This window comes from Hyaena hyaena, unplaced genomic scaffold (assembly GCF_003009895.1).
Source record: "Hyaena hyaena isolate Hyena2069 unplaced genomic scaffold, ASM300989v1 scaffold_558, whole genome shotgun sequence".
NCBI classification, from domain to species: Eukaryota; Metazoa; Chordata; class Mammalia; order Carnivora; family Hyaenidae; genus Hyaena; species Hyaena hyaena.
The window spans coordinates 863,355-879,376 of NW_024081188.1; the positions used below are offsets into that span (position 1 = coordinate 863,355).

Sequence of the window (16,022 nt, forward strand, 5' to 3'; positions counted from 1 at the left end):
AATATATATTACATATACATATATATGTAATATGTATGTATAATATAAATACACATCTGAAGGAAACACAAGGCACTGATAACACTGGTTCCTTCCAAATGGGAGAGATGGGAAGCTGAGACAGAGGAGTGAGAGAAAACTATGTATTAAAGACCTCTTTGAATTTTGTTTCCGTGAGGGAGAGAGAGCGAGCAAGTGGGGGGTTGCAGAGTGAGGGGGTTACAGAGGATCTGAAGCAGGCTCCACAATGACAGCAGACAGCCTGACGCGGGGCTTGAACTCACAAACCATGAGATGGTGATCTTAGCCAAAGTCCGACGCTCAACCAGCCTAGCCACCCAGGTGCTTTTGAATTTTGAACCAGGTAAATATACTCCCTTTTCAAAGAAACAAACAAATCCAAAGGTTGGATTCTCAACCTCTTGCTAAGAAACAATACCCAATATTGTAAAAAAAGGACTTTTCAATGAGGTAAAATTATGATTAAAATACATTGGGTTTTTACATATATGTATGTAAATTAACAAGAGCATCTAAATTAATTCTCTCAGCAACCACGTGACATAGGAATTATTATTATTATTCCAATTTTACAGATGAAGAAATCAAGGCATGGAAATTAAAACATCTTGCCTACTGTCACAGTGTTAGTAAATTCCGGAAGAGGAATTTTCTTCCTGACACAACAAAATTTAGCATCTGAAAGCAAGGTGAGAAGGTCAGAAAAGAACAAACGGCAAAGAACTTTATAGACACTAAAAAAAGTTTGAGAGAATCACCTTTACTTAAAAAAATGAAATTTTAAGCATATAAGGAGAATCAACTGTTCACCTGTTCAACTAACAAAATGAAAAGGCACTATGAAAACTATAGAAGCCATAATTTTGCCCAATAAAACACCATGTGCATGTCTAATTTGATCCTCTCATGAGAAAAAAGCTGAAAGTTGAACTCAATATTCAGTTAGGAACTCAATGTAATAGATACACTTTCACAGACAAATGATCTACTCTATAGGTAAGTAGATACGAGAGAACGTATTTAACAAATCTAGACATAAAATATAACGTGAACTTTATTCTTACCATTTTCCTTTTTGATGGCAACGAGGGCTCACTTATCTGGAACAAAAAAGAGTTAAAATGAATTTTTCTAAGGTGTGTGAGGCTACTTTGTTAGTATTTTCTTGCATTTGCATTTATAGGCCAATCTCAATTTTACAGAGGTCCGTTCTCTGCTTGACAGATACGCCTCCCCTGCACCGGGGCGACGACTGGCTGGAGGAGAGCCAGAGGAGGGAGGGCTGATGGTAACGCCTGCCAGTCAGAACAGACCGCAGGGTCGGACGTCCAGGCGTGATGGAGACTACCAGGTAAAGTGCTTTGAATTACCTAGAGATTTTATTTATTCTTGGCTCCCGATACCTTGTGCAATTAAAGAGTTGGAAACAGTAAGAAACCATTATAAAATTAACAGAAAAAACCCACAGGCCATTATAGCTTCTATCTTTTAAGAAGTCACAGTAATGCACAAACTGGGACCACCTGCTACATCATGAGTAATTGAAGTCTCATCAACCATTAGAAAAAGTCCGATGGAAACAATTTTTGAGAAAAGAAAAAGAAATGAATATATCATGTTGACAATTATAGTCCTATTTATGAAGAATTTTGAAATGACATTAAGAATTCTGTTGTTAGTAAACTTACATAAAATTATGAGGAAGTGTGGGTGTTTCACTATCTGGATTTCAAACTGATTAGAATTTGAAATTATTTTGTATACACAGATGTAAAATTAAGCAATATGCTTAATGTCCTAAGTCTTTAGAAATAACTTGACTCTATGTGGCCTTCTAGTAAGATTAATATATTCTGCGATGAGAGAGTATCGATCACCTGGAAACATGCTGAGGTTCTTCGTATAAACCTCATGAATTTAATAAGATACCTGTTATAAAATTAGTCAAGTTTTATATTATGTGTAAAATTCATGGAAAAGATTAAACACAAAATTCATAGGTCACTGAGTAAATAAATAGGTTACTGAGTAGTAAGGGCAGAATTTTTTCATTTTTATCTAAAGGTTTGCTCATATATATAATATTTGCAATTATACGGTAACTAGGAAGTCTTTGGAAAAATGAGAAAAGAAAAATGCATAATAAACTGACTTAATATTAAGAAAAAATTAACTAGATATTTTCAGTAGCATAGGAAATTCTATCATACATTTCTTAGAAGAAGAAAATAAAACATTAATGTTTCAGGGTAAAATGAAGCTAACAGAACATACTCTAACAATTTTGCTACTGTTCAAATAATTTTTTTAACAGTTTATTTTTGAGAGACAGAGTGCGACCACGGGAGGGGTAGAGAAACTGGGGGACAGAAGATCCAAAGCCGGCTCCACATTGGCAGCAGACAGCCCAATGTAGGACATGAACTCATGAACCATGAGGTCATGACCTGAGCCAAAGTCAGATGCCTACCCAAATGAGCCGCCTAGATGCCCCGTTCAAATAATTTTAAATGGCTTTTATATAATCTTATCCTCCAGGTATTATTATTACATTATTAATTCTCATCTTTCTTATATTTAATTAGTTAAATCCTAGAAATAAAAATAATTTCCAGGCTCCTATTCTAATTTTGGGAACACTGTTCTCACCAAAGAAAGAAAGAAACATCAAAATGCTCGGGCAAGTTTTCAGAGTATGTTCATGACAACTCAACCTCTCAATACTTGAAAAAAAAAAATATGGTTCAATGTATTCTTGACTTTATTTAAGCCACTGGAAGAAAGTGTCATTCATCGTAACATGTAAATGAGCACTTCTTTCTTATAATTGAAAAGTTATGTTTGTTTGTTTTTTTAAATTAAGCTTTACCAGGGGTACCTGGGTGGCTTAGTTAAGCACCCAACTTCAGCTCAGGTGATGATCTCACAGTTCGGGAGTTTGAGCTCCACATCAGGCTCTGTGCTGGCAGTTCAGACCGTGCTGGACCCTGTTTTGGATTCTGTGTGTCCCTCTTTCTCTGCCCCTTCCCCACTCAAGCTCTGTGTCTCTCTCAAAAATAAACATTAAAAAAATTTTTAAAAATTTTTACCATACTAAAGAATCCACATTGTCCTCAAACTTACTTTAATGAGGAGACATCTATTGTACTGAATACGGTCTGATTCTTAGTTGTAAAAATTTAGTAGCTGTGTTTTCCCCTTAAGCATCACAGACATAATACAGCTGACAACCTATATACTGTATTACACATCTGGTGCCTGTCTGCAATGTTCTATTACAGGGACACACCAGAGTGGGAGATCCCACCCAAAGGAGGTCGGCCACTGGACACTGGACTGAAGTTCAGATGTAAAAAAAAAAAAAAAGAAAGAAAAGGCTGGTGGGGGGGCACCTGGGTGGATCAGTCAATTAAATGTCTGACTCTTGATTTCAACTCAGGTCATGATCTCATGGTTCATGAGATCAAGCCCTGTGTCAGGCTTTGCACTGACCGTGTAGAGCCTGCTTGGGATTCTCTCTCACTCTGCCCCTACCCCACTCACATGCTCTCTCTCTCTCTCTCTCAAAATAAATAAAATAAACTTTAAAAAAAGGCTTTTATAAAATTTTTGTTTTAAGAACTTCATATGTTTAACCAGGAGGTAAATAACAGGAAAAAATTAAAAACAAATGAAGGATTATGAAGTTCCTTACCTCCTGCTGTTCCATGTATTCCCTATGTCTCCGAGCTGCCTCATGCCTCCATAACTTCAGGCAAACCAAAGCACTAATGAGGTAAACAATCATGGTGACAAACAAGAAGATCATTGCTGCTATCTGTCCTCCTTCTACCCGGCAGAACAATGCATTCATCGGTGTATTAAATAATGGATAGTAGCAGAGCCCGCCTCGGTTGGTATCATTCACATAGACTATGGCTGCAGCCATATACAAAATAAACAAGGCAACGTTAATTCCAAATTCGGTCAGAGGCCACCAATTAGAATCCAAAAGAATGGTCCGATAATACATGGACATGCCAAGAACCAGAATAATAACGGTGGCGATCCATGCTAATCCAGCAACCACGAGTACAAAAGGGGTTTTGGGGCCACTGTAGTAATAGCCCCCGTACGTACTGCCTAGGCCACCGAGGCCTCCCATGCCATAGGGTTGTGAATATCCAAACAAGTTATACCACTCGCTGTCCTTGTAAATGTAAGCTGTGACACAGGCAAAGACGCCGGCTCCTAAGAGCAGCTCCACCACACCCAGGATCCGCAGGAGGCCTGCCCACGACTTCATGTAGGAATACCTCAGGTTATACTCTTCCACTTTCTCACTGTACGTTCGGGCTGTCTGTGTGTGGCGGCCTAGTGAACCGTAGGAGTCGTGGGAAAACATTGCCTCAGCCTCTTTCGGGGAACTGAAGGTTCCTTCCGACCCTCCGTAAGGATCTTTGTAGGAGTTGGGGGGTGAACGGTGGTTTGGTCTTGCCGGAGAGGCTGGAGGCGAACACTCCACTCCATCGGAGATGTATCTGATGTCAGACACCGGCTTATCCCATCCCAGGTCCTTTTTCTTCCCCCTGAAGAAGTTCTTCCAGGACTCGGGGACGAAGCGCCTTACAGGTTTGAGATCTGGAGCTATGGCCGGTTCCTCTGTGTCACTTGAGTAGAAGTCTGGGCCGAAGGGTGGCTGTAATGGGAGAGGGGGTGGTGGCAAGGGATCAGCGCTCACGGCCAGCTCACTGTCGTGAAGAGTCTGGAGGGTTCCTATGGTGCCATCGTGATATGGTGAGTCCCGTGGGACCTCATCATAGTGCCTGTCCCGATTCTTGCATCTTCCATCACTGGACGACATTTGTGACTTTTACACCTGTGGCCAAGATTAACGTTATCACTTATGCCTAGTTATTTATTCTTCAACGATGCTGATTTTATCCACTTAATGGCAGATGATCATATTTAGGAAATCAATATAATGTCTAACGATCATGATATGTACAAATGATAATATAAATATGTATATTTTATTTTATTTTATTCCCCCCCCCCCAATACGTATATTTTAAACACATGTAACATCCTAGCCAGGGACATTATCATCATTCTACATGATTTTAAGGGCAATCAAAATTTAAAATCTTAGTTCTGAATTAAAACATTTATAAATCTGATTTATCATATGAGCCCTATAAACGATGGAATGTAAATCCCATAAAAGAAACTAAATTTAAACAATACAGGATACTAACACATCCCAAGTAGAATCCTTTCTTCAAACATCTAAATCAAAATATTTAATAGTGTGAGCATACCAAAGTTTGATGGGTCAGCAAATACTCTTCATTTTCATTACCTCAAATCTGCTTTGGAATGGCCTGGGAGAAGCAGTCCATTAAACACAGGGAGTGAAGAGCACCTTTCTTTCTTAAATCAGGGAAGTCAGTTTAGGGGACTTGCTCCTTTAACTCTAAAATATTGACACTTTATGTTAGATTTTAAAATTTGAGTTCTCAGAGGAAAAAAAAAGTCACTAAAGGTTAAGACTCTGCAAAAGTACAACACAGAGCAGCCATGTATATCATGTATATCACTCTTTCTGGAGCAGCCATCTAAAGGGGATTTGCTGTTGCCATGACACTCAGAAAGTATCTCAGAGGGGGTTTGAGCCACCTAAAATATAAAGCACAGCAAAAGCACTTTCACTAAACCTTCACTAAATCAGGTCACTGATTTCCTTCACTCAATCAATGACCTGAACATGTATAAAAAGACACTTTCGCTAATGACTATTAGGTTTAAGGTACAATGAATGTCTCCCTCATATTACTTAGAAGCGAGTATTTACTGAAAACTCACTGTCCATATAGCATTGTACTTGGCACTATGATGGTCTCAAATCCAACCTTTATGGTGTTGAATCATCTAGAAATTCCCAAGGCTTTTAAAAAAAATTTTGTTTATTTATTTTGAGACAGAGACAGAGTGTGAGCAGAGCGAGAGGGAGACACAGAATCTGAAGCAGGCTACCAAGCTCTGAGCTGTCAGCAAACAGCCCAACGTGGGGCCCAAACCCACAAACAGTGAGATCATGATTTGAGCCAAAGTCGGACACTTAACCGACTGAGCCACCCAGGCGCCCCAGCCTTTTTTTTTTTTTTTAAAGTTTATGTATTTATTTTGAGAGAGAGAGAGGGAGAATGAGTGGGGGAACGAGAGAGAGAAGGAGAGGGGATAGAGAGAATTCCAATTCTTTCTGATGTGGGGCTTGATTTCACAAACCATGAGATCATGACCTGAGCTGAAATCAAGAATCAGACGTTTAACTGACTGAACCACCCAGACACCCACTAAAGCCTGTTTTATTTTGTAAAATGGAGACGTATCGTTCAACAAATATTTGCCAAACATCTACTATGCACCAGGCACACTGAAAGCGTATCAGTGAACAAAAACAACTGAAATTCCTGCCTTCATGAACTTAAAACCCAGGGGAGGGATAACAGATGATAGATAAGGGAAGTGAAATACACCAATCGGATGCTGTAGAACTAAGAATGGTGATAAGGAGTACTTCGTGGGCAGGGTACTACAATTCTAAATAGAATGACCTCGGAATATGACATCTGAATACAGAAATGAAGGAGGTGAAGGAGGAAGCCAGACAGGTTATCAAGGGGCAGGCAGACGGAACAGCTACTGCAAAAGCCTTGAGGCCGGAGTGCCCGGCAAGTTTAAGAACTATTACGTCATGGAGGACACCATGACAAAGGGGCAGCAAGTACTAAGAGAGAGGAGAGGGTAAGTAGTAGAATTAAGTCCATCTGAATCACTGTGATCTTGAAAACCACTGGAAAGGATTCTGGCTTTTATTGGGAGTGAGATGAAAAAAAGCCAATGGAGCATTTTGAGTAGAACAGTGACAGGATCTGACTTTTTTATTTTTTAATGTTTATTTTTATTTTTCAGAGAGAAAGAGACAAGAGTGTGAGCAGGGGAGAAGCAGAGAGAGAGAGAGGCACAGAATCTGAAGCAGGCTCCAGGCTCCAAGCTGTCAGCATTGAGCCTTGACATGGGCTCAAACCCACAAACGAGGAGAAGTTGGACACTCAACCGACTGAGCCATCCAGCTGCCCAGGATCTGACTAGTGTTAATTGGATCACTCTGAATTCTATGCGGAGAGTACACTCCAGGAGACACAGGAGAAAACAGGGAGAATGGCTAAGAGGTGACAGACTTAGTCCAATGGACCATGGTGGTAATAATGGAGATAAAAAGAAGTCAGATTTTTATTTTTTTTAATTTTTATTTATTTATTTTTTAAATGTTTTATTTATTTCTAGGAGAGAGAGAGAGAGAGACAGCGTGAGCAGGGGAGGGTCAGAGAGAGAGGGAGTCACAGACTGAAACAGGCTCCAGGCTCTGAGCTGGCAGTCAGCACAGAGCCCGACGCGGGGCTCGAACCCACGAACGGTGAGATCATGACCTAAGCGAAAGTCGGACGCTTAACCGACTAAGCCACCCAGGCGCCCCAGAAATCAGATTTTTAAACACAGTGAATTAAATTTTGTTTTACTATAGCAACATTCAAACATAATAAAAAGTGGAAAGAACAGTATTATGAACACTTATGTACCCATCAACCAGCTTCAATAATTATCAATTTATGACCAATCTTCTTTCATCTATACCTCCTACTGATTCCTTCTGCCAATAGATTCCTTTGAAGCAAATCTCAGACACGAAATAATTTCATATGCAACATTTCTCCCCCCCCCCCCCTCCAGTTTAGCCCTGGGTATAAGCAGCCTGATGAGTTTGAGATACCCATTAGAAATCCAGGTGGAGAGGGACACCTAGGTGGCTCAGTCGGTTAAGCTTCCAACTTCAGCTCAGGTCATGATCTCATGGTGTGTGGGTTCCAGCCCCTCTGTGCTATTAGCACAGAGCCTGCTTTGGATCCTCTGTCCTCCTCTCTCCTCTCTCTCAGAAATAAATAAAACATTAAAAAAAGTAAAAAAAAAAAAAAAAAATCCAGGTGGAGACATTCAGTAGGCAGTGTACACACAGAAAGATTAAGTACTATCACAGATTAGATTAGATTAGGTACAATCAACCAAGGAATGGGTGAAAATGAAGAGAGATCTAGATTTCTGGGTCTTTTAGTGAGGTACTCCAATTAAAAAAATTGCTTTTAATGTTTATTTATTTTTGAGAGAGAGTGAGAGAGAGAGAGAGAATGAGTGCGGGAGGGGGCAGAGAGAGAGGGATACAGAAATGTGAAGCAGGATCCAGGCTCTGAGCTGTCGGCATAGAACCTGGGGTGGGGCTCGAACCCACCAACAGTGAGATTATGACCTGAGCCAAAGTCCGAGGCTTAACCGAATGAGCCAGCCTCTCAGGCGGCCCTGGGTACTACAATTTTAGAGAATTAACTCTGTAAGTCCCAACATGGTGCCCAAAGTAGCAGCTCCACAAATGACATTAAATAACGATTTTTTTCCTGTCATTTAGCTCATGTGTCTAAAAACACTAAATTTTTCTTAACCTTGTTTACATTTTATTATTATTTTTAAAGTTTTACTTATAAGAAACAGAGAGGGGCGCCTGGGTGGCTTAGTCGGTTAAGCGTCCGACTTTCGCTTAGGTCATGATCTCACCGTTCGTGGGTTCGAGCCCCGCGTCGGGCTCTGTGCTGACTGCTGCCAGCTCAGAGCCTGGAGCCTATTTCGGAGTCTGTATCTCCCTCCCTCTCTGACCCTCTCCTGCTCACGCTGTCTCTCTCTCTCCTAGAAATAAAAAAAAATAATAATAAAATAAAAAAAAAGAAACAGAGAGACAGATTGAGAGAGAACGCAAGCAGGGGAAGAACAGAGAGAATCTTAAGCAGGCTCCACAGTGAGCATAGAGCCCTACACGGGGCTCGATCCCGTCCCACAACCCTGGGATCACAACCTGAGCAGAAACCAAGAGTCAGAAGCTCAACCTACTGAGCCATCCACGGGCCCCTGATACACACCCATTTAAAGGATATCACACTGCTTAATTGAACACTGGTAAATAAAGGTGCTTCGTTGTAATGGGTTTCCCTTATTGCCACCTGTGCAAAGTGGCTCATTTGAATTAGACTGTCTTCTCAACGTTTAAATAAAATGCATAAATTAGTAAGTCTGAAGAAACATGGAGTTAACAAAACAAGTGATTTAGAAGGGAAGGGTCAGCGGTATCTTTTCACATCTTGGTTATCTGGCTAGCCGTCCAGTACGGTTCCGGGTGTCACGGAGAGCCCACTGGGATTCAGCACGCTGAGGCACCCTGAGTCTTTGTTTCGGTCAAGCCCCCGCACCCCGACTCCATTCTGTTGGAACTCACAGCCCGCAAAGCCACACTGGTGGAGGAGAAATGGTTTCCCCCAGGAAAGTGACACGGAAACCGAACTCGGTCGCCTTTACGAAAACAGAATCCTCGCTCTAGCCAGCAAAGTTTTGCTGGGCCCCAGAGCTGCACTTCCTGGGAGTTGGGAAAGCCGCCTGAGCGTTTTAGCTCAACTCGCCCGTGAGTGCCATGGGACCCCCCGCAACTTCGCTGGGGTCTCCCCCGAGCCTGCCGCTGGGCGTCCGGCCCCACCAGTCTTCGGCTCTGCCCACCTCAGGGAACCACCCCAGGGAGCGGTCCAGTTTCGCGCCCCAGGGAAAACCCACTCTCGGTCTTTCGAGATTCCGCCCCAAGGCGGCCGGAACTAAGTCTGTGCCCAGGTCGGGAGAGGAGGATCTCCGCGCCAGGAAAGGGCGGCGCCTTCGCGGCCGGCGGGGCGCGGCTCGCCGCGCACCTGTGTCCCCTGGATGAAAGTGCGCTGGTTGAGGGGCCCTCCCCGCTCCCCCGGGGCCCTCACCTCTCACCTCTCCCCGCGCCGCCGTCCGGTCTCGGCGCAGGTTACGGCGAAACCGAGCAGAGAGCGCCGCGGCACCAGGCGCGCGCTGAGAGCCCACGGCCTCTGCTTCCCCGCCCGCACACCTGCCGGGGGGCCGCCGGGTCCTCCCCGCCGGCGCCCGGATCACGTAGGCCCCACCCCTCGCGCCCCCTCACCGGCGCGGACGCCGGGAAGAGCTCCTTCGCCGCCCGCGGCGCAGAAACCGGGCTCCGCTCCCGGGGCGGGGCCGATCCAAGTTTGCCCCGCCCGCCCGGCTTTGTCAGGCCGGGACTCCCGCTAGGGTCCGGGGAGGCTCCGGGCCCGCCCCCGCACCTCAGAGCTGCTGTTACAGACCGGCGCCGCGAGAGCGCACACGCAGCTTGGAAAAGTAGTGAAGGTGCCATTTCACCGCTCCAGAGAGTTCTCTTTCAAAGTTCTCTTCCTTCCCTATTTTTTGAAAAGTGTTAACAATGGATAAAGGAGATTCATATTTTACGCCCAATGATACCTGGCCGACAATACATGTTATTAAATATTAAAGGAGGAAACGAAAAGAAATTCAACATTTTAATATTGATATAAATTACTTTCCAAAAAGTATCTAAAATAGTCCACTGTACAGCATATAAAAATGGTATTTGAGAACTTAAAGACCATAGAGAAACTGTGGATAAGGCACAAAGTTTATTTACACTCATAATTGCGTACTAAGCTTTTATAATTCATATTTACAACCCCATCAAGTTTTAATATTCAAAATTATTCCTTCACATTGTTTGATATTTGGCATAATGTTCAAACATACTTCCTACACACTGACCTTCTCCCAGCACCACACACAAGACACAATAAATACTAGAAAAACAAAAATTAAGGTATTATTTGAAGCTTGATCTTCTGTTTACTTCAAAATGACAGGGAAGTCGGTATATTGTGCTGAAGTACTAGAAGAGTGAAGAATTAAACTTTCATTCAGGTGAGAAGTATATTATCTCTGCTCAGGCACCACTGAATAAAAGGAACATGAATCTGCCAAGGAGCAACATGATTGGCGGGCTGGTTTCTATGTCCCATCGCTCTCATAGTCTTCTATGATCATCTCTTCTTCTTCTTCCAGGTCTTCCTGTGTGGAAAAGGACCGAGGCTGGCTGGCAGGCAGTTCATTCTGACTCAAAGGAAGACAGCAGGTTTCAGCTTCAGCGGTTTGAGTGGCTTCACCCAGAGCTTCCTCTGAAGGCTGCCCTCCAGGAAGCGGGGCTTCATCTCCACTGTCAGGGTCTATCATTCCAGGCTCCCTGTCCGTCAGAGCTTCCATTTTCAACCTGTCAGATTTACAATGCAGCCATCAATAATAACCAAATAAGGGGATGCCCTTTAAATCACACCATGCATGTGAGGACTATGAAGCCACCTTTAGTTTTTAGTCTGCCTTCACTGTGCTCACTGTTTAGTCAGGCCTTTAGCTTATTTAATGATACAAACAAACGTACAAGGTAAATGGCAAAATGTGAATAAATTACAACTTACAATACAAACAACTTGTAAAGAATTCTTACAAATTAAAAAGAAAAAATTAAATAGAATAGAAAAATGGATATAAAACATGGACAACTTACATTAAAAAAGTACAAATCATAATAAAACAAATTGTTCAACCTAATTAGTAATTTTAAAAACTGAAATTGAAGTAATGAACTAGTCCTGTAATCTTTAAAACTGGCAAAGATCATTTATCTGTCTATCTATCCAACTATCTGTCTTTTATTTATTTTAGTAATCTCTACATCCAACATGGGGCTCAAACACACGATCCCTTGATTAGGAGATGCATGCTCTTCTAACTTAGCCAGCCAGGTGCCTCAAGTAAGTAATAAAAACCCAGCAGTGTCAAGAGTTAGGAGAAAAGAATATGCTGATACACTGTAAATGGACATAAAATTAGCAAAATATTCTTAGAAGCAACCTGGCAATATAGAGCAAAGACTTCGAAAAAGTTTATGTCCATTGATCCAGCAACTTCATTTCTAGGAATATATCCTATGTAAGTAACATTTGATCCTTTAGGATATATTTCACATCCTTTAGGATATATGTTACGATAGGAAAAAAACAGGTTTGGCAAAGATGTGTGGAAACGGAAACTCTTGAGCACTGCTGGTGGAAATGTAAAATGGTGTAACTGCTCCTGAAAATGGTAAGGCAGTTCCTTAAAAAATTAAAAACAGAATTACTACATGACCTAGCAATAGCAATGATTTAAGCTATAAGGAAAGCTGTGATAAAGTTGGAAATAAGCTAAATGTACAAAAATAAGGTTAAGTTGGATTATAGGAAACTAGAGAACTATTAAGTATTAATATTAAATATCAAACTAAATATTCGTATTTAATACTGTCAACATGAATCAATGATAACGTTCAATATGGTCAGCATGAATGAAAAGATAAAGTACTAGTCACTGCAGTAAGTAGCACTGACAAATCCTAAGTTAGATCAAGTAACTGAACCAATAAGAACAGTGAAAAACCCCTTTTTAAACGTTTTTATTTTCTATTTTTAATTTTTTTTAATGTTTTATTTCTAGGAGAGAGAGAGAGAGAGACAGCGTGAGCAGGGGAGGGTCAGAGAGAGAGGGAGTCACAGACTCCGAAATAGGCTCCAGGATCTGAGCTGGCAGTCAGCACAGAGCCCGACGCGGGGAGCCCAACGTGGGGCTCGAACCCACGAACGGCGAGATCATGACCTAAGCGAAAGTCGGACGCTTAACCAACTAAGCCACCCAGGCGCCCCTAAACGTTTTTAAAATGTTAAAGAACTGGGGTGCCTGGATGGCTCAGTCGGTTGAGTGTCCGACTCTTGATTTTGGCTCAGGTCATGATCTCAGGGTCATGGTATAGAGCCTTGCATCAGGCTCTATGGTTGAGTGTGGAGCCTGCTTATGATTCTCTCTGCTCCCTTCCCCATTTGTGCTCTCTCCCTCTCTCTCTAAAATTAGAGAAAAAGTAAAATAAAACATTAATAATTAATTAAATGCCTGAATACATAATTTCATCTTACAGACAAGCTAAGTAGAAATGAAATATAAGTGTTGTATCACTGACAGTAGCCCAGAAATGATTTTGCAATAAAATGAACGGCACAGATACAGATTTACCTCTCTATATCTAGGTTTTATTTGTCTGAATCTTTTAAAATAAGGAAGTGAAAAAAGACAATGCTTTTGTAGTAGTTCCTAGTTCCTACAGGCTTTAAACACAGGCTAAGGAGCGCCAGAGTGGCTCAGTCAGTTGAGTGTCTGACTTCGGCTCAGGTCATGATCTCACAATTCGTGAGTTCAAGTTCAAGCTGCTGCTGTCAGCGCATAGTCCACTTTGGATCCTCTGTCCACTCCCTCTCTACCCCTCCCCTGCTTACACTCTCTCCCTCAAAAATAAACATTTAAAAAAAAATTAGGAAAAAAAATAAACTAAGAACATCTTGGGAGGAAAGGTTAAAAGGTTTCCAGATATGCAAAATTTGTTAACTGGAGGATTACAGATAAGTTTTTATTGGTTGTATACTGAAAAAGCAGATAATATTCAATGGACATTTCAGTAACAGTTCTCTGAAAATTAAAACAGTCAGCTTACCTTCCAAAGTGTCGCTTCAGGGGAAGTTTTCCAACATCCTGGATAAAAGAAATTTGAGCTGAAACAGATTTCAAAAAATCAGATTTAAAAAATCTTTAAACAGACATTTCTCTGAAGAACATATATATGTGGCCAACAAGCAAGGGATTCTCAGGGCACCTGAGTGGCTCAGTTGGTTGAATGTCTAACTCTTGATTTCCACTCAGGCCATGATCTCAGGATTATGAGATTAAGCCTTGCATCAGGCTCCGCACTGGGAATGGAACCTGCTTAGGTTTCTCTTCCTCTCTCTCTACCCCTCCTCTTGTACAGGAAGGAAGGAAGAAAGGAAGGAAGAGAGGGAGGGAGAGAGGAAAGAAGAGAGGGAGGGAGGGAGGGAGGGAAAGTAAGAAAAGAGAAAGAAAAAGAAAAAGCAAGCTCAAAATCACAAATCCTTTGGAAAATTCAAAGTAAAACCACGGGATACCATTTCATATCCATTAGGATGTCTGTTGTAAAAAAAATAAAAATAAAAAGCTTGGCAAAGATGTATGGAAACTGAAACCCTTGGGCACTGTTGGTGGAAACGTAAACTGGTATAACTGCTGTGGAAAATGGTGAGGCAGCTCCTTAAAAAATGAAAAACAGAATTACCATATGACCTAGCATTTCCACTTCTGGGTATACACCCAACAGAATTGACAGCAGGGTCTTAAAGAGTAACTGTATACCCCATGTTCACAACAGTGTTGTTCACAATAGCCAAAAGGTGGAATCAACTTAAATATCCACCAACAGATGAATGGATAAACAGAATGTGGTATATACAATGTGATATTCTTCAGCCTTGAAAAGGAAATGCTGATACATGCTATAATATAAACTTTGATGACATGCTAAATGAAACAGGTCAGTCACAAAAGACAAACACTGTATGAGTCCACTTATGTGAGGTACCTAGAGTAGTCAAATTCAGAGACAGAAGGTAGGTGGTAGACAGGGAGTGGGAGCTAGCTAGCGTTTAACGTGTGTAGTTTCAATTTTTCAAAATGACAAAGTTCTAGAGATTGGTTGTACAAAGTGAATATGCTTAACACTATTAAACTATATACTTAAAAATGGATTAAGATGATAAAGCTTATGTCATGAAGAAACTTTTTTTTTTTTTTCAGGAAAATCTAACAGCAAGAGTCTGTGGCATTTGACCCAGGCCCCACTGCTACACTTCCTTACCTTTAGAGAGACTTCACTCTAGGTGGGTACAGGCCAGTCCTCATACAACTCCCTCCCTGCTGCAGTCAGCCAAGAATCCGGGACTCCCTTTCTCCAACCCTTGGCATGGAAGCTCTATCCTAGCAGCACAGCAGGCCGAGAATACTGCCTCCTCCTCAAACTGCAATGGCCCTACCCGAGCTCATTCATAGGGTGGAGGCTCCATGCGAGGAGGGGCCCAGCCAAGATCTTCAGAGGCTACCCCCACTTGAGTACTCACCCAGAACAGTGACTCACTACAGGGGTTCAATAGTAGAATTGAAATGGCAGAAGAATCAGTCAACTTGAACACAGACTGATAAAGATTGCACAGAGTAAATGGAATGAAAAGAAATGACCGATATTATCAGAGGAATGTGGGCTATATGTAAGTGTATGAACATACACTAACAGAGGACCAGAATAAAAGACAAAGAGAAAATAGCAAAAAATTTAAGGAAATAACTTCTAAAATGACACAGTAAATGGGAGAAAAATTGATTTAAAAAAAAAAGCCAAACTTAAATCAAGAGTTACATGCTCTACCAACTGAGCAGCCAGAAGCCCCCAAAACATCTAATTTTTAAATAAAAAATTCTATGAGGATGAGGGCTCTATGAGGGCAACTCTATGAGGGCTCTTAGATACTTATCTTTTTAAAGATCTACTCTAGAACAGAATCAGGAGTTTTTAAAAAACAGCTTTTTGATATGGAAAAAGGAGTTGTGATTCTATAATCTGAATTTAAAAAAAAATTTTTTTTAATGTTTTTTATTTATTTCTGAGAGAGAGAGAGAGAGAGAGAGAGAGACAGCATGAGCAGGGGAGGGTCAGAGAGAGAGGGAGATGCAAAATCTGAAACAGGCTCCAGGCTCTGAGCTGGCTGTCAGCACAGAGCCCGACGTGGGGCTCAAACCCATGAACCGTGAGATCATAACCTGAGCTCAAGTGGGACGCTTAACCAACTGAGCCACCCAGGAGGCCCTCTATAATCTGAATTTTTAACTAGTGGATGATTCTCCAGATAATTTCAGTGTAAGTAGTCTATACCAGTACTAGTTACTGAACTGGGAAAGGTTAAAATAAACTCTGTGGTACTATGCTGAAATTGAAAGTACTGGGGTGAATTCATGGTTTACAAACACATACACACACACACACTTCCTAGATTTGTTCCACTGAAAAAGCAGACACAGTGATACTCCCAACAGCAATGACCATACCTAGTGCCCGAATTGTAATTTTT

At 41.6% G+C, this 16,022-nt stretch overlaps 2 protein-coding genes across 5 annotated transcripts in view; both read right to left on the reverse strand.

The window, feature by feature from the left end:
* The window catches only part of MARVELD2 (MARVEL domain containing 2), a 28,840-nt gene extending 18,703 nt beyond the window's left edge, over positions 1 to 10,137 (reverse strand). The window contains exons 1-3 of one of the 4 annotated variants that reach the window (XM_039256040.1): positions 10,094 to 10,137; positions 3,716 to 4,879; positions 1,086 to 1,121 (exon numbers count right to left, since the gene is read on the reverse strand). In XM_039256040.1, coding sequence (XP_039111971.1) covers positions 1,086 to 1,121; positions 3,716 to 4,864 — 1,185 coding nt within the window. In that variant the 5' untranslated portion in view covers positions 4,865 to 4,879; positions 10,094 to 10,137. Of the gene's footprint in view, positions 1 to 1,085; positions 1,122 to 3,715; positions 4,880 to 8,997; positions 9,015 to 9,899; positions 10,026 to 10,093 lie in introns of those variants that run through there. The other 3 variants (XM_039256041.1, XM_039256042.1, XM_039256043.1) reach the window with 3 other exon arrangements.
* Positions 10,138 to 10,582: 445 nt separating this feature from the next.
* The window catches only part of RAD17 (RAD17 checkpoint clamp loader component), a 34,087-nt gene continuing 28,647 nt past the window's right edge, over positions 10,583 to 16,022 (reverse strand). Inside the window, exons 16-17 of the mRNA XM_039256051.1 lie at positions 13,547 to 13,604; positions 10,583 to 11,239 (exon numbers count right to left, since the gene is read on the reverse strand). Coding sequence (XP_039111982.1) covers positions 10,981 to 11,239; positions 13,547 to 13,604 — 317 coding nt within the window. The 3' untranslated portion in view covers positions 10,583 to 10,980. The remainder of the gene's footprint in view (positions 11,240 to 13,546; positions 13,605 to 16,022) is intronic.